This window comes from Rhinopithecus roxellana, chromosome 3 (genome assembly GCF_007565055.1).
Source record: "Rhinopithecus roxellana isolate Shanxi Qingling chromosome 3, ASM756505v1, whole genome shotgun sequence".
Taxonomy (NCBI): Eukaryota; Metazoa; Chordata; class Mammalia; order Primates; family Cercopithecidae; genus Rhinopithecus; species Rhinopithecus roxellana.
This window is the reverse complement of record NC_044551.1, coordinates 155,491,555-155,515,653: the sequence shown is the minus strand read 5'-3', so window position 1 is coordinate 155,515,653 and position 24,099 is coordinate 155,491,555. Positions and strand designations below refer to the sequence as shown.

The 24,099-nt window shown below is 38.7% G+C and overlaps 1 protein-coding gene across 1 annotated transcript in view; it reads right to left on the bottom strand.

The window, feature by feature from the left end:
• The window catches only part of CTNNA1 (catenin alpha 1), a 180,253-nt gene that overhangs the window by 87,411 nt on the left and 68,743 nt on the right, over positions 1-24,099 (bottom strand). The window contains exon 7 of the mRNA XM_010388106.2: positions 21,844-22,047. Coding sequence (XP_010386408.1) covers positions 21,844-22,047 — 204 coding nt within the window. The remainder of the gene's footprint in view (positions 1-21,843; positions 22,048-24,099) is intronic.

Sequence of the window (24,099 nt, the reverse complement as noted above, 5' to 3'; positions counted from 1 at the left end):
ATGAAACTACATGAATAGTTACAGTATTCAAACAAATAGTCTACTTCAAATGCAATCACCAAGTAAAGTCAAAACGAGTAGGAAAGAGTAATGAAGAAATTTTATACAGAGATGCCTATACAAAACTCAATTCAGAGAATGAACACTGACGATCAGAGCCGTGCTTCCCCATGCCAGGTAACTCAGAATTAACAATAAAGAAGTATGCCAGGCAAGGCGAGGTGGCTCACGCCTACAATCCCAGCACTTTGGGAAGCCGAGGCAGGCATATCACAAGGTCACAAGTTCAAGACCAGCCTGACCAACATGGTGAAACCCTGTCTCTACTAAAAATACAAAAATTAGCTGGGTATGATGGTGCACACCTGTAATCCCAGCTACTCAGGAGGATGAAGCAGGAGAATCGCTTGAACCCGGGAAGCGGAGGTTGCACTGAGCCAAGCTCATGCCACTGCACTCCAGCCTGGGCAACAGAGTCTCTGTCTCAAAAAAAGTATGCCAGGCCCAATCAAAATGCACATTTTAATAGTAAAGACAGCATATTATGCATCTAGGAATAAAGCTACCAACTTCAGGCAAGACAGTTAAGACAAATGGAGAGCAATAAAATAACCTATGCAGCACAGTCAACAGGGACACAGTCTTAGACATTATCTTCAGAATACACATGTCAAAAGGAAAATTCTCCAAATGTATTTGACCATGACTGAAAAAGAAGGGAGAAGGAAAGGGGGTGGAGAGAGAGAACTAAGCCCTTAGAGGAGAATGATAAATGCAACAGCTCTAGGAAACTACTGGAAATCAGAACAGCTAAAAAGAAGACTTAAAGTGTGAACAATTCAAATACAAATTATTAGTTACAGCAATGTTAATAGTAACACTAGTATTAACAGCAGTGGTTGTGCCTTACATGACTCTTTTCTATACACTTGTAACCATGATGTGTGCATAGACACCATTATCATCCCCAATTCACAGTTGAGGGAACATAGACTTGGGAAAGCTTAGGTAACTTTTCATGCTCAGTGCCGCTGTCAAGCACTAGAACAGTCTCTCCATAGAAAATCCCTTCAATAACAAATTTATCTTTATGCCAACAGCATATACACATTAGTAAACGTAGTTCAAACATCTCTGGAAGGAAAGCAAAGCTTCAAATTAGGTAGAATTTATTACCCAAGAAGCAAGACCCCTGAATCTCAGGCTAGGCAAAGAAGAATTTAAAGAAACAGAGGTGCCACTTGATTTATCTCTAGAAACACAGGTAATTATAAGTGCTCCCAACAAGTTCAAAACTAACAAGAGATATACTGGCCTATACAATCTCTGCTACTTTCAGCTTTTACTCAGTACCACATAAAGAACACCAACTTAATGACTATTAAGCTCCAAAGCAACAGAAATGGGAGTTACCCAAATATTTCCTTTTTGTAACGCACCAAAAATTTACTTGGGCCAGCAAAAATATGCTCTATCTCCTAGTACATCAATTTAGAGTGAAATGTCCCTCCCCCAAAACATGCCCCACAAGCAACTGCCCACACTGATTTAAGGGTGGCCATCTCTACCATAACACATCTGTCTTACTTCCTGCCACAGGGCCTGAAATTCCACCATCAGGCTTCTCTTCAAGAATTTTCTTTTTAAAAAGAAAGTAAACATCCGCCGAATAAAGCAACAATAAAAAGTGGACAGGGGACATTATACTTGAATTCTTCAACTAATACTTTGACTAAGAAAATTATGACATTGGCCTGCCACTCATGCCTGTAATCTCAGCACTCTGGGAGGCTGAGGCAGGAGGACCACTTGAGTCCAGGAGTTTGAGACCAGCCTGGGCAATGTAGCGAGACCCCTATGTCTACAAAAATGGAGGGAGGGAGGAACGAACTATGCCAGCTTTAAAAAGGAATGTTGTCAGTCTCCTCTCCTCACTCCAAAAGAAGGTGAAAATCCATGCTGTTGAACTATAAGTACTACCCAATGGAAGCAAAAAAGTAAAAACCTATTTTTAAGTAAATAAGTTAATGTTGCTAAAACAAACCACTTCACTTAAAACTTCTGCTACATCTTTTTTTGCAATTCCTTCAAGTGGACCTAGAACAAAGCTTTCAGATACTACTATGTATTTATGAGTTCCAATATTTCAACCAAAATACCAAACCCCAAAGCTCTGACTGCAAATAATAATCCAAGCATGTAATTAATGGAAAAATTAGTTCCTTTTCATAGTTCTCAGAGTTGTATAATCAAATTTTACATGATTATATGCAGAATCTTCTAATAATCCAAACCATTCAAAAATCTTTAAGGGCTAACAATGTACATAACACTTTTTCAGACAGAAGACACCCTGCCCCCAAATGAAAAACAGTCAGCTTGAAATGACACCAGTTCAGTATAATTTGAGGTTTGTTTTTTTTTTAACTGTTTTTGATTCAGCAATCCTTAATTCAACATTTGTGTAATTTAAATGAAATAGTCACAGAAAATTGCAGGCCATTAGTTTGTCCCATACAAAGCCAGAAGATTAAAGAGGTCAACAATATACACAATGTAGGACTTAATGTAGACCATGTAATTCTGGTGGCAATAACAGACACAGGCCATGTTTCAAAATGGGAAAAATACTCTTTACTTCATGTAGGATGAACAAATTGCCTGAACTCCTACAGGAAATATAATTTAAAATACTTACCACATCATTAGCAAACTGACATGTGAAAAAGCATGTAAATATCTTTAAATATTTTACAAATATATAAGATAATTATCTACTGATATAGATTATATACTGATATAGGTCACATTAAATTCACCCATTGATAGTGTACAATTTAATGTTTTTCGGTTTATTCACAGATATGTACAACCATTACTACAGTCAATTTTAGAGCATTTTATCACCTCCTAAAGAAACCCAGTACCCTTGGGCCAGGCGCAGTGGCTCGCGCCTGTAATCCCAGTACTTTGAGAGGCCGAGGCAGGTGGATCACCTGAGGTCAGGAGTTTACGACCAGCTTGGCCAAGATGGTGAAGCCCTGTCTCTACTAAAAATATGAAAACTAGCTGGGCATGGTGGTAGGCGCCTGTAATCCCAGCTACTTGGGAGGCTGAGGCAGGAGAATCGCTTGAACCTAGGGGGCAGAGGTTGTAGTGAGCCGAGATTGTGCCACTTCACTCCAGCCTGGGCCAGACAGCGAGACTCTGTCTCAAAAACAAAAAACAAAAAACCCTGTACCCTTTAGCTATCATTCCCTGCCCCTATGTCTATATGTGAATCTTTAAATGCTAAACTGTTAAGTACCCAGGACATGGCAATCAAGTACCCAGGACACAGCAATCATACTTGTTTATAAGCTTAAAAGCTCTAAATTTGTCCCTTTCTTAGCAATATTTAGTAGAAATTCAGTCTAAATTTGCTCCTTACGCCTCAAGGATCACAGATTTATCCATTTATCCATTCTCTTCCACAAGACTCTTCAGATAATTCGTTTGTGAAAAGGGGGATCAAGGCCATCTAAACTTTTTTTTTTTTTTTTTTTTTTTTTGAGACAGAGTCTCGCTCTGTCCCCCAGGCTGGAGTGCTGGAGGGCAGTGGCGCGATCTCAGCTCACTGCAAGCTCCACCTCCCGGGTTCACGCCATTCTCCTGCCTCAGCCTCCGGAGTAGATGGGACTACAGACGCCCGCCACCGCGCCCGGATAATTTTTTGTATTTTTAGTAGAGATGGGGTTTCACCGTGGTCTCGATCTCCTGACCTTGTGATCCACCTGCCTCGGCCTCCCAAAGTGCTGGGATTACAAGCGTGAGCCACCGCGCCCGGCCAAAACTTTTAAGTATGTCCCTCACCTACACCAATGCATGCTGCTTCGTACCTACCAACAATTAAATAAAAACAAAGACGAAGCCCGTAAACACATTTTAAAATGTCTTATTTGATACTATCTACATGACAAACAGTAACCACTCTCATTCTATAGCACGTGTCTTTCTTGGGTTTAGAAAAGTAGAACCAAGCTCCAAGTCCAACTTTGCTGAACTTAACGGGGCCTTAAAGAATGTTAGACACTCTCTTCCTCCACCCACATTAAATATACACCCCCGAAAACTGTTGATTCACCGGATTCTCAGCTGCCAAAGAAAGTAGACTAGCTTAGTGTTTGACATTTCCTTTTGGCAGTCATTAGTCCTTAATGTGTCACTGTCTAGAGGCTAAATGGAATAGTTTTATTCATTTCTACTTTAGCAGTTCATTTTCGTGGGCCTAAGAAAATGTATCAAAAGCTAAATCCACCCTAGAAGAAAGTTGCCAATCTAAGATTTTATGATACAAAAATAACAATATGATCAAAACATCTCTTTCCACAAGCCCCAGATTGCTGAAGTCTGATTCAGTCCTGGCTCCTTCTGCCGTAACTTTGTACACAAGAGCAAATTAAAGGGAGAAAAACAAACATTTCAAAGACTTATGACAATGTCAGTGAGCCACCTACTAATAGGGAAAGAAGACTGCTTCTAGCTAGTTATGTTTATTAAATGGTTTTTCATTCCCACCAAGCCAAGAGGTTTGCTATCTCCTGCACACTAATTAATTTTTGACTCTAAATCTTTGTTTTCCCTTAGCCCACTCCCCAGGGCCAATGAATGCCAACCCTTTCTTTCTGTCTTTCTATATCCTATTTACTATAGATAATTCTATACTTGCTCCAGTGCTTTATAATAATAAAATAATAGGTAATTTTTTAAAATCTCCATTGTACTAGCATTATCTAAGCCAGATCTTCTCAATTCTTATTTTCGTCCCCTAAAAAAGAACACCAAAGAAAAGGAAAGAGAAAGACAATAGATTTAGTCAAACAAGGCTCCCTATGTCTTTTAACAACCAACAACCAAAATGGGGAATCTAAAATCATACTGGCCAACAAAACAGTGTTACAGCCACCTAAAATTGTGTTGAGGCAAATTCTCAAGTATAGGAAACCTGAAGACAGTAAGCTAACCCCTCCACCAAAAAACACCTGATTACTGCCACTTATTAAATTCAATTCAATCAAAGTCTAGTGAACAATGTAAACATCACTACTAAATTATATAATAGTCAAGCAGATAAGAGACAAAAGGTTTCATACTATACAAGACAGAGCTTGAAAAATATGACTCTGGGGCCAGGTGCGGTGGCTTGTGCCTGTAATCCCAGCACTTGGGCATGCCGAGGCAGGTGGATCGCTTGAGTCCAGGAATTTGAGAACAGCCTGAGCAACATAGCAAAATCCCATCTCTACTTTTATTTTTTTAATTTTAAAAATTTTTAAATTTTTAAAATGCTCTGCTTATGGAGTGGCCATTCTTTATTCCTCTGCTTTCTTAATAAACTTGCTTTCACTTGGGTTAAAAAAAAAAATTAAATGACTCGGGGAAGGGCTCAGTCTTCAAAAAAAAAGCCTGAAGAATTGCGCAATGGAATGCCTAGATGAATAGTCACTGATCATTTTTGACCTTCTAAAAAAGTGCTTACTTTTTAATTTAGCCAAGAAAATTCTGCACTGTTCAGTAACTACAGTAGACTCCTTTTGGGGGAATCCAGAAACCCAAATTGAATATAGTGACAAAGGGTTTACTTCGAGGATATATGTACAGAAGAACCCAAGTACAGCAGGGCAACTGGTCTTAGGAGCGGCCATACAGGAAGCCCAGGACATCTCTCTTAGCTGGCTATCCCATTCTCCAATCTCAAATGCCTGACCCATTCTCACCCTCTTTGCTGCCTATCTAATTCATAGCTGCTACTCACCCACAAGTTCACTTTATCAAGACCCCTATGACCCTGGCTCTACTTAATGGCATCATTTCCTTTTTCAGTTTCCATTACTAATTGCATCATTTTCCCATTATTTACCCATACGAATCCCCAAGAGAATCTAATTGGCCTAACAATCAGCATAGGCACCAGCCAGCCTATAAACTGGAGAGTGAGAAGAGGACCGAGTGGGACAAAACAAGGCCTTCCAGCGGTTGCAAAGCATGCAAATGCCCTCCAAAGGGTGTACACATGGCAAGGACTGTGCCCTCAGACGTCTAATATGCTAACACCTACTCAACTAACCATCATGGTGATGACATGTCCTTTTATTTAAAAAAAAAAAAAAAAAATTATTATGAGTTTTTTCTAACATACCCACCAAAAGGATTGAGAAAACTAAATGAACTCCCTCACTTAACCATCATCAAACTTCAAAAATCATCAACTTTCTGCTTTCTTGTTTCATTTATCACCTTTCCACTGGTTTTTCTGCTGGAATGCTTTTAAACAAATCATACATCTCACTTTATAAGGAATTATCTTGTATGTAACTATTCCTCCTACACCAACTTTCATATCTGTTCAAAACTTGAGGGTTAAGGATAATTCACACTTGATCAATACCTTAAATCCAAAAAATACAATTATTGCTGTTTATTAACATAACCCCAAAATTAGTGTAATTCTAGGTTCAGAGTGGTTTTAAGAAAATGGTTAATGTAGCATTGGATAGAAAAACCTAGTTGAAAAGAGTGGTTAGATTTTTAACCTCTACAGTTGGCCAACATGAAAGCCCTGTAGAAAGCAAGTAAGAGGTGGCCAATGGTGTCAGGTGTTTTTTAACTGTCATGATTAGAAATTTTAATTTTAAAATTGGATTTTTATCTGAATGCTACATTTAATATTGCTTTGAAAAAGAAAACTCAAACAAATTTCTTAACCCATTTAGGCCTGGTGTTCCATTATTGGAACGCTAAGCTTGTGGGAGTTATTTATATCCTACTGCTTAAGGTCATTGCCAAGGTCTGATTTTCCACAAAAAAAAATTTGCAACTTCTGGCATAAATGGGTTAAAGCCTTGAGTCTGTTTCCTTAACTGAAAAACTTTAATGGCATAAGAAAAACCAGTTTTGAAAAGGTGAGGGAGGTGAGAGGATCCTTTATCACAACATAAATCACTAAAAAGGATCTATATTAATGGCCAATTTTAGAAAACAAGCAATTTTCCTATATACAGTGGCTTCAGCTATTTTTCACCAAAAATATAGAATCTTCAAAGTAACATAAACAATATGCTCTGCTCCTGGCAACAAGTGTGTTTATTAGCATGAGCTTAAAAGATTACAGTTCAGTATCACTGGTCTTTGTGTGAAATGAAGTCTCATTCTGTTGCCCAGGCTGGAGTGCAGTGGTGCCATCATGGCTCACTGCAGCCTCAACTTCCCGGGCTCAGGCTACCCTCCTACCTCAGCCTCCCGAGTAGCTGGAACTACAGGTGTATGCCACCACACTCGGCTAATTCTTAGTATTATTATAGAGAGAGAGTTTTGCCATGTTGCCCAGGCTGGTATAATTTTTTCTAATAAAATATTTCAGGTCATTTTATGCCAGGAAATAGTAAGCAATATTCATACAAACACAAGAGCAAGGGCAAGCCAAAAGACTAATCTTTCCACTCCTAGAAGATGACTTTCATATTTGAATCTATAAAACCAGTAATTCTCTCTTAAAGCAAGGAGAAGTAATTCATGCTAATAAGTTACAGTGTTAAATTGAAAGGACAGTTAGCAAGGAAGCCTTAAAATACAATGCCACACTGTGTTCAACTTGGTAGATTATTATAAACTGCAAACATTAAAGTATCTTCAACTGGGGTTAAAACCAGAGCAGGAGGCCAATCACTTCAAAACATCTGAAAGTAATACTTGTAAGATTATTTACTGACCAGATGTTTATCTGGAAATAAACAAAGGATATATCTTCCGTATGTTTCCAAATTACGACATTACAAAAAGCCCTAATGGCAGTTTGAGAGAATGACCAAACGGAATCAGTTCCCAATATTCCTCTTTAAAACAGGCCAGTCACGGTGACTCAGGTATGTAATCCCAGCATTCTGGGAGGCCAAGGCAGGTGGATCACCTGAGGTCAGGAGTTCAAGACCAGCCTGGTCAACATGGTGAAACCCCATCTCTACTAAAAACACAAAAATTAGTCGGGCATGGTGGCGGGCGCCTGTAATCCCAGCTACTCGGAAGGCTGAGGCAGGAGAATCACCTGAACCCAGCAGGCAGAAGTTCCAGTGAGCCGAGATCATACCATTGCACTCCAGCCCAGGCGACAGAGCGAGACTTCGTCTCAAAAAATCATACATACATACATACATACTGAAATAAAATAAGCAAGCGATTGAGTTGCTGGCAATGACTTCATTAGCAGTCATCAGATATGAACAAAGATTCAACTCAAAATGAATAAAATAATCCACTCTAACAATAAAAACATATTCCACAGACTTGTGCCCTTCTAAGTTGGCATTATGACTGAGAAATATATCAACCAAAGAGGTAACTTTCAACACAGCAGGTCTGAAGTTAGAAAGGAGGAAATTTCCTGTCTCTGATAAGGACAGTTTAGAAACTCAATGCTCATGACAGAACCTGAACTGCCCATCATGAAAAGCATCTGAATGGCATCCCTTTATGTAACTATATTTAATGAGGGGAGGAGAGGGGTTAAAGACAAAATAAATAAATAAATAAACATTATGGCCAGTTTGAAGGCAGACAAACCAAACATACAAACCCAGTTTGTTTAGTCCTTAACTGCCATAGTCACAATGAGCTTTTATTTACTACCTTAAGTCCTCTAAGAAACCTAATTTTAAAAAAATTAAAAATGAATGGATAAAAAATATTAGGGTAGAAGGTCATGATTGATAAGCTTTTAGTTTTACATGTTTGTCACATATGAGCATTCTAAATTACCAACAGGTGGCCACCCACAACTATCAGTTTGCTACATTTAAACAATCACAGTATTTTTAATATATCAATTTTTTATTATCAACACATGACAACTTTGCCAAAAAGTAAAGCCTACTCCTTGGGCCAAAAAGAATAACTGAAGAAGGAGAAACTATATTATATTTTCCCTAAAAATACCGATTTGCACATACATTTTATAGTTTTATGTTCACATCAAACATGGCATTGCATACACACACGAGAGGAGAGGGAGAGGACCTGTCAGCTGTGATTGTGATTAGATGCTTGAACTACAAAATCACGCAGACTGGAGATGGAGACTGCCACTTTGGCTCTTTGCTAGAGGCAGAGAGCAAGCCATGGAGCAGACACAGAAAGTTGTAAAGCACCTGTCATAGAAGGCATGTCCCTTGGTCCCCACCTATCCAGATCCCTGTTCATCCTATTCTTTGCTACACTTTTATTTTCTGTTCTTTTGTTCCAAGGCATCTTGATATTTTTTAAAAATACCACCCATTATATTCCCATCTTCATGGTTTTTCTTGGTCTTACTTGAGAGATTCTCTGTGCATTTTAACAAGGTCAGTTAGAAGGGCAGCTATTAATGACCCCAATTCCCGCCAAGAAAGCGGCCCTGGGGAGATTACATTACTTGATCAAGCTTTAACAAGTTCTATCCTACGGAAGTATCAGCTTACTGCCCATCATCCATGGCATCACATGTGAAGAGCACCACCAGGAGTATCTCTGGACTGAAAAATCAGAAGCCTTAGTTCCAGTTCTAACTGTTCAAACATGGGTGTGACACCATGACCTAACACTGCACTAGTTTCAGACTCAGCTTTGAAAACACTAGTTGAGTTTTGGTTCTGGCTAAACATAATAAATATATTCCACTCCGTCTGTCCCACTGAATGTAACTAAAATTCCTGAGCAGAACACATAGAGTGGCAATCCAAAAATTGAAGTAAAGAACAGTCGAATCTACAACTAAAGTTGGACACTGCAACACTCTTCTCTCAGTAATTCTTAGAATAATTAGATCTTTCCCCAACCAAAAAAACAGCAAGCTATAGAACAATGCCATCAACCAACTAGATCTAAGTGACAGTTTCACTCCACCCAACAATAACAGAACACAGGCCAGGTGCAGTGGCTCATGCCTGTAACCCCAGCACTTTGGGAGGCCAAGGAGGGCGGGTCACCTGAGGTCAGGAGTTCGAGACCAGCCTGGTCAACACGGTGAAACCCCATCTCTACTAAAAATAAACAAATTAGCCGGGCGTGATGGTGGGCGCCTGTAATCCCAGCTACTCGGGAGTCTGAGGCAGGAGAAATCACTTGAGCTGAGATCGCGCCACTACAATTCCAGCCTGAGTGACAGAGCAAGACTCCGTCTCAAAAAAAAAAAAAAAAAAAAAAAAAAGCAGAATACGTATCATTTGTCAAGTGCAAACAGAATATTCACAAAGGTAGCACTGGGTCATTAAAACAAGGCTCAATGAACAAATTTTTTAAAAAACTGAAAGCATGAAAAGTTTATGTTCTCTGACCATATGGAATTAGAATTAAACTAGAAATCAGTAACAGAAACATAGCAAGAAAATCTCCAAATACTTGGAAATTACACAACATACTTCTAAATAAGCCATTGATCAAAGAAGAAGACTCAAGGAAAATTTTAAAATATCTTGAACTGAACAAAAATGAAAATACAGGCTGGGCACAGTGGCTCACGCCTCTAATCCAGCACTTTGGGAGGTCGAGGTGGGAGGTTCATTTGAACTCAAGAGTTCAAGACCAGCCTGGGTAACATGATGAGACCCGATCTCCTAAAAAACAAACACACAACAAAAAAAAACAACAAAAATAATTTTAAAATGAAAATACAACGTATCAGAATTTATTGGATGCAGACAAAGCAGGGCTTAGATTAGGGAAATCTATACCACTATATCTTTACATAAAGAAGAAAGGTCTCAAGTCAACAACCTAAGTTCTCACCTCAAGAAACTAGTAAAGACAGAATAAAATAAACTCAAAATAAGCAGACAGAGAAAAAAATTAAAAAGCAGAAACAGATGAAATTGGAAGTATTAGAGGAAAAAAATTAATGAAACTCAAAGCTGGATTTTTCTAAAGATCACTAGAATTGATAAACTTCTGGTCAGACTGACAAAGAAAGAAAAAAATAAAACAAATTATCAACAATAGTTATGAAACAGAGAATATTGCTACAGATGCTAAACATTAAAAGGATAGTAAGAGATTGCAACAAACATCTCCATGCATACAAAATCAATTAAGTGGATAAAATGAACTAATTCATTGAAAGCCACAATCTTCCAAAATTTACCCAAGAAGCAATACATAACATAGTTTTATATCTACTGAAGAAACTGAATTTATAATTTAAAGCCTTCAGAAAAATTAACTGGTTGGGCTGGGCGCCATGGCTCATGCCTGTAATCCCAAAACTTTGGGAGGCCGAGGTGGGTAGAACATTTGACATCAGGACTTTGAGACCAGCCTGGCCAACATGGTGAAATTCCATCTCTACTAAAAATACAAAACTTAGCCAGACATGGCGGTGCACACCTGCAGTCCCAGCTACTAGGGAGCTGATTGAAATAGATTAAAAATTGGCAAGTTTCTATAAAGGACCAAACAGCAAATATTTTAGGCCCTGGGGCCATGCGGTCTCTTTAGAAACTACTTGGCCAGGCATGGTGGCTCACACCTGTAATTCCAGCACTTTGGGAGGCTGGGGTAGGCAGACTGCTTGAGCCCAGGAGTTTTAGACAAGCCTTGGAAAAATGGCAAGACCTCATATACAAAAAATTAGGCATGCTGGTGCACACCTGTAGTCCCAGTTACTGGGGAGGGTGAGGTGGCAGAATCACCTGAGCCTGGGAAGTCAAGGCTGCAGTGGGCTGTGATTGCACCACTTGCAGTCCCAGCCTGGGGGGCAGAATAAGACCCTGTCTCAAAACAAACAAACAAAACCAAAAAGAGAAGAAGAGGGAGCGCAGAAGAAGGGGGAGGAGGAGGGGGAGGAGGAGGAAGAGGAGGAAAGAAGAAGGAAGAAAAGAAGGAGCAGGAGAAGGAAGAAACAAAATGGGTATGGCTGTGTTCCAGTAAAACTTTATTTATAAAAATAAGTGGTAGGCTAGACTTGACCTGAGAACTGTAATTTGCCAACCCCTAGACCACATGATAACGAATGTCACTTCCAAATTCTACCTTCACAATTTTATACTTCCAAGGTCAAAAATCACTTTGATATACACTGCAAGAAAAGAATGAAGCAAATGCTATCACAGAGAGATAAAAATTGAGTCTCACTTCAAGACTTGATAGAAATGTATACTATAATTTTTTTAAAAACCAAACTAACCACTTTAGCCAAACCAGTCCTGAATTAACCATTACCTCGAAAGGACGAATCAACATACTAAATGTGTGAAAAACCACCAAAGTTCCCTATTAACAGTGCTTTGGAAATGAACACAGTGTATGACTATAAATAAAACCTAAAAATCTAAGACACACAAATCTAAGGGTCTAAGTTTTTTAAACTTTGTGACATTAGCAACATAAAAAACGTACGCGGTGGCTCAAGCCTGTAATCCCAGCACTTTGGGAGGCCGAGACGGGCGGATCACGAGGTCAGGAGATCGAAACCATCCTGGCTAACACGGTGAAACCCCGTCTCTACTAAAAATACAAAAAACTAGCCGGGCGAGGTGGCGGCGCCTGTAGTCCCAGCTACTCAGGAGGCTGAGGCAGGAGAATGGCGGGAACCCGGGAGGCGGAGCTTGCAGTGAGCTGAGATCTGGCCACTGCACTCCAGCCTGGGTGACAGAGCGAGACTCTGTCTCAAAAAAAAAAAAAAAAAACGTATTTTTTAAATGTGGGGAAAAAATATCAAAGAAAATTCATAGTGCCCATCGCCCCACCAGCTAGAGATAATTACTAATAATCTGATATATTTAGAGGTTATTACCTGTTAATCCAGAAATACCATGTTAGGTATGAAGTCTTTTCAACCCTGCTTGATGGCTAAAGAGCACAAAGTGATACAAAGGACAGTCTAACAGCAACCCTGAGGAGGCTAAACTCCTATCCATCTGCTGCCTGACACTGGACAGGCTTACATGCCTGCTCCATCATCCTGATTTCAAAAGCCCACTCCACTACTGCTCCATCAGGCCAGCACCACTTCAACAAATACATGAACATGCATCTTTCTGGTATTAAAGATTAAGAACTTGCCTGCTAAATACTGCAATTAGCAATGCCAGGATAGCTTATACACAGGAAGTACTTACTTCAAACCTGTTTGAAAGCAACACAAATATAACTGGGGTAAGACGTCTTCCTCAGAGTTACGAAGATCTTTTAAACTCCTTATCTTGAACCATAAGAAAATCACACATTAATTTTTGACAAACAGGGTTTTCAAATTAAATAAATGCTGCTCTACAACATGGATGAACTTGGAGGACATTATTACTAACTGAAATAAATCAGACACAGAGAGAAAACTATTGTATGATTTTTACATGTTCTCTAATACATAAAAACAAGAGAGTAGAAAGGTGGGTTACCAAATGGTGAGAGTAGGGGACACTTAGGTCAAGGTGTACAAAGTTGCAGTTATGCAGGATGAATAAATCTAGAGCTCTTGGCCAGCCATGGTGGCTCACACTTGTAATCCCAACACGTTGGGAGGCCAAGGCGGGTGGATCACTTGAGGCCAGCTGTTCGAGACCAGTCTGGCCATCTCTACCAAAAATAGAAAAATTAGCTAGGCTTGGTAACACAAGCCTCTAATCCCAGCTATTATGTTTGGGAGGCTGGGGCACGAGAATCACTTGAACCAGGGAAGCAGGGGCTGCAGTGAGCTGTGATCGTACCATGCACTCCAGCCTGGGTAACAAAGCAAAAAATATATATATATTAAAAACTCTAGAGCTCTAATCTACAGCATGAAGACTATAATCAATAGCATTGTATTGTACTTGGAAAACTTACTGAGAGAGTAGATTTTAGGCCCTCTTACCACCCACACACAAGGTAACTCTTAAGATGACAGATATGTTAAATGGCTCAACTGTAGTAATCTTTAACTATGTATATCTACATATCACATTGTATACCTTAAACATATACAGTAAAATTTATTAAACAAAAAATAAAAATAAATGCTGCTGTCAAAAAAGCAAGGCCTACACAGGCTCAAATTTTGCATTCAATGCATCGTCTACTTATATAAACTCTCCCAAACCCTGTTTATTAGGCAGCTCACAGAAAAGCTTACACTGACAATTCAATAAAATAATCTTCAAATGCCTCTACAGAACTATGGACTACTAATTTAGGTAAGCATCTCTTGCAGAAAGAAAACCCAAGAGTTCAAAGAAAGATGGAAATCATACCATAACTGTATAACAAAACTCAGCCTCTGTACCTGCAAACCACAGGGCCCATTTAAACATCTACAGCACTCAAGTACCACCAGTTTAGTATGGAAAGATACTCTAAAAAGCTCTTTTGCTCCACGTCAGGCCTCTGAGCCCAAGCTAAGCCATCCTATCCCCTGTGACATGCACGTTTACATCCCGATGGCCAGAAGCAACTGAAGATCCACAAAAGAAGTGAAAATAGCCAGTTCCTGCTTTGATTGATGACATTCCACCGTGATTTGTTCCTGCCCCACCCTAACTGATAAACTGACTTTGTGACAATACACCCTCCCCACCCTTGAGAAGGTATTTTGTAATATCCTCCGCCGCCCTTAAGAAGGTACTTTGTAATATTCTCTCCCCCTCCCGGCACCCCCCCTTTAGAAGGTACTTTGTAATATTCTCCCCACCCTTGAGAATGTACTTTGTAAGATCTACCCCCTGCCCACAAAAAACTGCTCCTAACTCCACTGCCTATCCCAGACCTGTAAGAACGAATGATAATCCCACCACCCTTCGGTGACTCTTTTCGTACTCAGCCTGCCTGCACCCAGGTGATTAAAAACCTTTATTGCTCACACAAAGCCTGTTTGATGGTCTCTTCACACGGACGTACGTGACACTCCACTCACTTCAAGCAGCTATCCCAGACCTGGATCTATTTTATTTAGTCTAGGATATCCACTTTTAGAAATTTAATATTGAAATTTAGATTCTAGTATTTATTTTAGTTCTGGGGGTATTTAATCTTAATGGAAAACTCTGCCACCATTAAGATGTTATAAAATAATATTTGTGAACTTGGGACGATGTACAATGGTGAAAGTATTAAGAGCTCAGACTTTCAGGTCAGATAGATCTGAGTTCAAACTGCACCTGTATGTATATGTACTTTTAAGCAATTATCAACTTAATAGGGTTATTATGGGGATAAAATGTCTCAGCACAATGGCTGGCATATGGTAAGCAGTATAAAAGTATGGACAATCATTACTAACAGCATTTTTAAAAAGAGGAGAAGGTAAGAAAAGAACAGATATAAGTGTACATATACACATATCCACAATTAAGTCTGGAATGTTATACACAAAAATGAGTGGTGGGATTACGGACAGTATAATAATGAACTTTTAATATATAAAATATATAATGTATATATACATTATATAATGTAATATATACACATGTATAATATATACAATATATAATGAACTTTTACAATCAGGAAAAAATTAAGCTACTCTAATTTTGAAGAGAAGAAAGTGCAGTCACAACATAATGCAGTAACAAGTTCTTCAGAGTCCTTCAAAAGCTCTGGCTATGCTAGAGAGATTCCAGGAAGGCATTTGCAAAACTGACAAAGGATTAGCATCCTAAATTGAGTGCTTCACTTCACTACAATAACAATTTATCTTTTCAAAAGATCTTTGAAAATGAACATTAGCTGCATACCATTCATTCATTTCACATCAAACTTACCCAAATTGAATTAAAATTTTATACTTGATATATTAACATAATCACATGCCTCAAATATATGTCCAGTTCAACCAAAGTATGTCCAGTTATTGCATTCTTCTTTTGGGATCCTACAACCACTATGCCCAACGTTTTCAGGCAAGAACAAAGATAAAATGTATCTTTAAGGAACATTATCCTTACAAGGTCCTAAATTGAACCAATTTTCTTCTGTCTAAAACTACAGTTTTAAGTATTAAAAGAATACAAGCTACAACAGCTACTACGCATGGACTACCACGCCATTCTGGACATTCAATGAAGTTGATCCTAACCTCTTATCTACTCACTTTGGCTGGCTGGTTACTTATTGGTTAGAACTATCCAACAGAGATACAATGCAAGCCAGAAATAAACCACCCACATAATTTTTATAACACATATGTAAGTTATAGATACATATATAATCAATGTAAATATGATTTTTCTAGTAGCCATAAGTGAAAAGAAACAGGTAAAAATAAAGTTTAATAACAGATTTTATTTAAGCCAATATATCTAAAATAATATCAATGAGATAATTTACATTCTTTTTTCTATACTAACTCTGAAATCTGGTGCGTACTTAACAGCAAACTTCAATTTAGACTTGTCACATTTCAAGTGCTCAATAGCCACATATGGCGAGTGGCTACCACACTGAATAGCGGAGGGCTAGAACTACTTAAGCCCATGGCATGTGTTTGTTCTTACCAATTATAAGCCCTAACACCAGTCAGTCAAACATGACCATGACCTGCTGGGCAAGACTGTGCTGGTCAAAACCAAATGGAGTTCATTTCAAAGACTGAGGGGTCCTTTATGTTTCAGACATTGTGTTAAGTATTTTCAGATTTGGAGGTTTTGGGGAAGGGGTAGGTTTTGCTTATTTGTTTATTGAGGAGTCAGGGTTGAAGGGGGGTATGGTAACAGAGACAAGTTTGTTTCCAATAAATTCTACTATTGGAAAAATACATGCCTTAAAAAAGCGAGAAAGGAACATATTAACAGTCAGCATATCCCTCAGCAGAATGAAAGGCATGAAATAAAGAAGTCAGCTGTATAAAGCATAGGGCCCTTCGGAAGGCTTTTTCAGTAGCACTGAAATCATTCAGAGAACATTAAAACACACAACTGGGCAATCAAGTCAGCTATGTATTTGAAAAACAGAAATTTTAACCCATTAACCAGACAGCAGACTTTTTTAACCCATTAACTTAATAGTACGAAACCTAGTTCTACGGATATTTCACGTTTACAGGCAGCAAACACTGAGAGAGTTAAAACTGTTTTTTCATGCTCTGCATAGAAGAAGAAAAAAACAGAAAACATATATCCCTAAATGCTAATAAGTAGTGGTGGTTCAGTAGTGTAATGCACATGCCTGACTTTCAATCATGAAAAAAATAAAATGGTAATAACTTTTTCAAATTTAATTACATTTCATTTTAATTTCAATCCATTCACTTTTAAACCTTTTAAGATTATGACATCCATCCAAAGCTGTTTTTCTCTCTCACAGGCAAAGCAACTTTAGGCTGACAGAGCCAAAACAAATTAAACTTAACCACAATAACCACATTTCATTTCGAGGAAACCTGGAAGTCATCTCTGAAACTACAAGGATACCCTGAAGGGTCGCAAAACCTCCCCTGTCATGGGTCTGTGATATTTCCCTAATGTTAAGAAAGTAGAGATCAAATGCATTACTTTCATATCAATATTTCCTTAGAGCCCATACAGTAAGTTAGCTGTAGAGCCAAGACTACCTACCAACTCTTCATCAAACCACTATGCAAGCAACAACATTAATGCTGCTAGCCTCCTGACCCTTGGAAACTTTAAAAGGGAATTTGGCCCTCAGCTGATGAATTAAACTCTGCTCTAAGGTATCACTTTCACTTAATTGCTTATTTCAGAGTATTTGGTTTAATTTTTTCAACAAATGTCATCTGTATACTGAAAGATCTACAGGAAGTAGAAATAAACCACCACAGCCTCCTCCTTCATCCCCTGTAGAATGTAAGGCCCATAAGAGTAAGGGTCTTTGGTTTTTTCCCCCACACTATTACATCCTTAGCAGCATGAAAATCCAAAATTATTCATTTTATTCATTCCTCCAAACCAGCATGAGTTCATTAAGCAAGCATTTACTGAGTACCTCTTGCATTATACTAGACCATGAATGAATATTTTTAAGGAGTTGTCATGTTCCAAAGGCTTAAAACCTAGTTGCAGAATAAAATGGATAAAGGAAATGCAATTAAACAATTCAAAGGAGTATACAATAAGGCACAAAACGTCAAGCACCAAAGAAACAATGTAAGGTGATGTAGTTTGAAATGGCCTTCAGCAAAGAGATGAAAAACAAATGTGGGGCCTGAAGGAAGAGTAGATCAGGTTGTACATAGGTAGGAAGGGAATTTCCAGAACATAATGAACAATGCCCTACTACTAAAGACAGGAGCTCAGCCTGGCCTGGGCAGGAAGAACATAGTGGAAAATGGAGAAAGTGAGGAGACACTGAAGTAAGATAATGGCAGTGGGGGCAGAAAGGGACAAACAGAATAAACTACCAGAGCAATTTTTCCACCTTAGTTGCACACTGGAATCAACTGGGAAGTGTTTTAAAACAACTGACACCTGGATCTTGACCCAGAGATTCCGACTTAATTGGTCTGGGGTACACCTGAAACATCAGGATTTTTAAGTTGCCCAAGGACTGTAATGTGCATCCGAAGAATCACTGCCTCAGAGAAAAAGCCAGTGGAACTGGTAACAAGCAACACAAAATTTAAGAAAGAAGACGCTTTAAGAATGTGTGTCTATAAAATTACTAACAACATGACAGAATCCAAGCAATAGAAAAAGTGAGTATTATGTGAGCCTTTCTGGACTTTACAACAATGTTTACAAAGTTTCAGGTAGTAAACAAGTTTTAATTAACATAGGTGATTTCAATTATCCACATAACATAATTTGTCTAATATTTTTCAACAGAAATGAAATGAACCATTTTTTAAAAATCAAGGTAGAAGTCAACCAAAAGATTACAAAATAAATCTTCTAGAAAGCCTCCTGGATTTCCCAGATAGAAATAACCTCAACCTCCTTGCAATTTCCACAGCATTTTGGCTGTACCTATGATGACACTACTATGAAACCCCACATAGAAACTTTGTTCCAGAAGGGAGGGATCAGAGCCTCATTCCTCCTCTTACATTGTGCCCAATACACTGCTTTGCACGTGACACATACTCAGAATGAACTGAGTGACAGGCAGACATTGCTGGTTATATTCTGAAACTCACTAGAGGGTCTAAATGCTTTTGAATGCTTCATAAATAAGCAAAAATCTATCCCCAGTTGCTTCTGCTTCTTCCAGACCCTTTTATCATTCTAAGCTTTCTTCAAGTGTGCTCCACTGCCCTCCCCGTTTATCCTCACTCCAACACTTTTTGACAGCACCAAGCCTGTTCACTGTTACGCGAATCAATAAAAGGAAACTAAAGATTTTTACCTTTAGGAGAAACATACCCAGAGACCATCACCTAAAATACATTTCTAAGTCTCAAGAAGATTTCTTTCTTTTGTGTTTTTTTGTTTTTGAAATGGAGTCTTGCTCTGTTGCTCAGACTGGAGTGCAGTGGCGCGATCTCGGCTCACTGCAAGCTTCGCCTCCCAGGTTCACACCATTCTCCTGCCTCAGCCTCTGGAGCAGCTGGGACTACAGGCACCCACCACCACGCCTGGATCATTTCTTGTATTTTTAGTAGAGACAGGGTTTCACCGTGTTAGGCAGGATGGTCTCGATCTCCTGACCTCGTGCTCCACCCGCCTCGGCCAAAGTGCCGGGATTACAGGTAATTTTTCTGTATTTTTGGTAGAGACAGGGTTTCACCATGTTAGCCAGGATGGTCTCGATCTCCTGACCTTGTGATCCGCCTGCCTTGGCCTCCCAAAGTGCTGGGATTACAGGCGTGAGCCTCCGTGCCCGGCCAAGATTCATTTCAAGATCCCTACCATAATACTCAAATTTCAGCCTCACATCACACATTGTTCCAGTTTTCATTTAAGAATGCTATTGCAGCCTCCAAGTCTTCAGTATAAATTAGTGCTTCCCAGCTTTTATTACATTGATGGCATGAATAGAGAGTACTGTTTGTATGGCACTCTAGGTTTCGAAACCTCAAGGTTACTCATGACCAGGGGTGATTGGCCCAAGAATGTGACCAACCTCAAGACTCAAGGGATATCTTATAGACTGATTAGGAGGCTCTAGAATGGAGCAATCGGAACAAATTTATCACATACTCCTTCCCACCAAAGTCTGTTTTTGAAGTGATTTTCTAATCATAACTACATCAGACACTTTTACACCATTTCCAGCACTACACTGATAGCAGATGACTGATCCACTTACCATGGGTTTTTGTTCCCTTGTTTAAGACTGCAACACTGTGAGCCATTCTGCAACATATCCATTTTTTAAAATATTTTCTAATGTTCAATCTTAGCTATGGATTCTTAAATGTGTCCCACATTTTCACTGTGACTTAAAAACCACTTTTTCCATTTGACTTAACAAAACATCTAATCTCATTTTTCTGAAGTAGACTGCCTATAATCAAAATATGGCTTTTTTTTTTTTTTTTTTTTTTTTTTTTTTTTTTTTTTTTTTGAGAAACTCTCGCTCTGTCACCCAGCCTAGAACGCAGTGGCGCGATTGTGGTTCACTGCAGCCACAACCTCCCAGGCGTAAGAGATTCTCCTGCCTCAGCCTCCCAAGTAGCTGGGACCAGGCATGTGCCACCATGCCCAGTTAACTTTTGTATTTTTTTGTGGAGATGGGATTTCACCATGTTGCCCAAGATGGTCTCAAACTCTTGGGCTCACGCAATCCACCCACCTCAGCCTCCCAAAGCACTGGGACTACAGGCTTGAACCACCATGCCCAGGGGGCAATGGCTTTAAAAAATTCAGTATGCATCACTAATTTCACAATACGGTAGAAACAAGATAAACAGAGGAAGGCATTCATCTTCACCCTAGGAATTCCACCATGACTTACCATCACCCATTAACTTTCACAGGCCTGTAAGTGAACAGACAAGGTGATGGCAAATGAACAAATGAGAAAGGACCAAGATTTTTTTTAAGTGTTAAACAGGCAAAAAACACTAGTGATGACAACTAATTTTTATTGTCCTTCTTCCCCTTAAAAGTATTTCATATAATTTTTCCTTAATTTATTGCTAATTAGCCACAGTAAGATATTGGGTCCAAAGTCTAAATGACAGGAACCCTAAGCTAGCATTAAATAACCAGAATAGAAGAAGTATAAGGGAAGGAAAAAAAGAAAGACATACAGCAATAGAGAAAAATCGACAAATACAGAATTTCTATGGCCTTAAAAAAAAAAAAAAAAGTCAGGTATCAAATTTCATAGTCTGGGTTTTTACGCACAAACCTTAAAAATTCAAAAACACTATCCAGAGTTTGCTTCATGTAACTCTTCTTGGCAATTATCTACTCTTACGACATTTAATACGGTTCATGAAAAAACTTTCATAAACTATAAATACTGAAGAGGTAGGTTTGCAACATTCCCTTTTGCCCAAAATTAGACAGCCACCTACTTGGGATAATGAAAGTTTAGTGGTATAGAAGGTCATTATTCTTTGGAGAGGCATGCTAAAATACTAGAGGTGAAGCATCACAATGTCTACCACTTTCTTCCAAAGGTTTCAGGGGAAAAAAGGATGTTTATGTATATACACATATATACATATACATTTATATACACACATACCTATACATGTATCTACATGTTAACTGATGAATACAGATAAATTTCCTAGGTATTCACTGTATGATTTTTGTAAGTTTAAAATTTCTCAATAAGCTGGAGAGAGGAAAGAACCACTTGTTGATTCCATCCATTCCTTAAAAATTCTGACCCACCCCCAAAAATCAAGGAGTCAAGGATATATTTGGTATTTATAGTGAAAACATCTCAGATCCAACATGTTATAGAAAACTCTTCATCCATAAATATCTTACTTCAAAAAAAAGCTGTCAAACTCACATTGCCCATGTACTCCGAAAGCAGGTCCTGCAGGGCCTGCCGGACAGCATTACACTCTGCCACAATTCGCTCACGACGGTCATCACGCGTGCAGGACGAGTCGGCCATCAAGGCAGCCCCACTAATGATGCTTTCCAGGCGCTCCTCCAAGGAAGGCCTAAAGCGCTCCTCGCTGAAGCTCAAGGGGTCCACAATGATTTGTTTCTGCAGAGAAAGCATTACCGAATGTTAGCATTCATCTCTGTTCCCTTCTTTATTCAAGGTGTGAAAAGTGATATTAGTAATATCAAGATTTAACACAAAAATTCTGACATCTAAAAGAAAGTTATACTTCTTAACAGATAAGGGGCTGTCCCACAGAAGTTAGCCTACTGCTGATCACTCCTCAAAGAAAGCACTGGAAGTAATGCTATGCAGACAAACAGGGCATGATAAGGTATGATACCACAAATACAAATATATCACACTCACACAACTTATTCTGAACATCTAAAGGTAAACTTACATAAGACGAGTGATTCAAATCATCAGATGAGAATTACAAGGAAAATAAAAGTTACCTCTTACTTGCAGAATATAAAACTGCCATGTGATATTTAGAACTGTTGCACCACAAAAAAATTAAAAAATAAAAGCAAAACAGGCCAGGTGTGGAGGATTGTTTGAGGCCAGTTCAACACCAGCCTAGGCAATGAGGCAAGACCCTGTCTCTACAAAAAAATAAAGTAAGTTGGGCATGGTGGCACATGCCTATAGTCCCAGCTACTTAGGAGGATCACTTGAACCCAGGAGCTCAAGGCTGCAGTGAGCTACGATTGTGCCACTGCACTCCAGCCTAGGTAACAGAGCAAGACTTTGTCTCTTAAAGTATGTACGCATGCGCACGTGCGCACACGCACACACACACAGACTGATTTCTAACCTTAAAGTTTCAGAAAGAAATGCATTTATAACGAATTTCCATCTATTTGCCTCATCTTACACATCTAATCAAGTTTTCTAAATAATTCAGTCTCAAATTTATCCTGTTACGTCTAAATTAGAGACTTTCTTTCCTCAAAGACCTCTAGTATTCTGTAACAGATGATAGCAATCCTCCCAAAAAGCTATGCTGTGAGGAAGAACTGCTCCAACAAGAATAAATCCTTTTTCTGTCTCCCCTTCCTGCCCGACTCCACCTACATCCAGTTTTTCTAGTGCTTAGTGAGGTCTGGTCACAAGTAAGCTATAGGTACAAGGTGACACATCGGCATCCTCAAGACAGCAGCTACTGGCCTCCCTCCAATTCCTCCACTTGATATAATTTATCCTCACACTGATAAATGTCTGTGCAAATATTATGGCTTTAATTTTTCTTTACAGAGACTATGTCCTTATTGATTTCAACTTAAATGCCAAATTTTTTCTACCAAAACCTTGCCCTTTTCTAATAAGTATACATTTCTTCCTTCCCTTCCAAAGAACCCTCAATTTTCAAACTGAACGTGCAATACCTTCAGTTCATTTATTAACCTACATTTTAGCTGATCATTTTTTGTAAGATTAGGTTATTACAGGATTCCTCTGGTCAAAACTGAATACAAAATGCTTTCTGGCCAACAAAAATGAGAAATGAAGGGTACAGAATTTTAACAGAGTAACAGAGCCTCAACAGGCCTGAGATCATTTAGCACAAACCCTCATTTTACAATGTTTAAATGTCCCTGAGAAGTTAAGCAGTTTCTGGTAGATACTACTCAACTTAGGGCAAAATGTGCTAATACCTTGAAAGATACCTAATACCGCCAAATTTTGAAGGGAGGAAAACCAACATTGCTAGTAAATTTTAACATGCACCATAAGAGTTTGCTGTAAAATAATGTTTATAGCTCCATGGTAAAAACTGAGTTCTAACACCATGATCTTTAGACTTAACACTGCCTTCTTGCTTTATGAAAAGTCTTAAATCAGCCATGCATATCAACAAGGATCAACTACCTAAGCGAAAGTAAAGTGGCAAAAGAAAGAAAACGTAAAGGCAAGGAAAAACTTAAAAACAAAATGCACTCCATTGTATTTTTTTATTCTATATTTCATAGCATCCTTACCTTATGAAAGGATCCTGGTCACCTGGAACACAATTTCTGTTAATTTTTTTTTTTTTTAATTTGCCCCAACAGTTACTTTTAAAGCCCAAAAAAAAAAAAAAAAAAAAAAAACCAACTTATACTGCTGCCATCTACTGGAAGCCATGAGGCATTGTGGGTAGGAATTAAG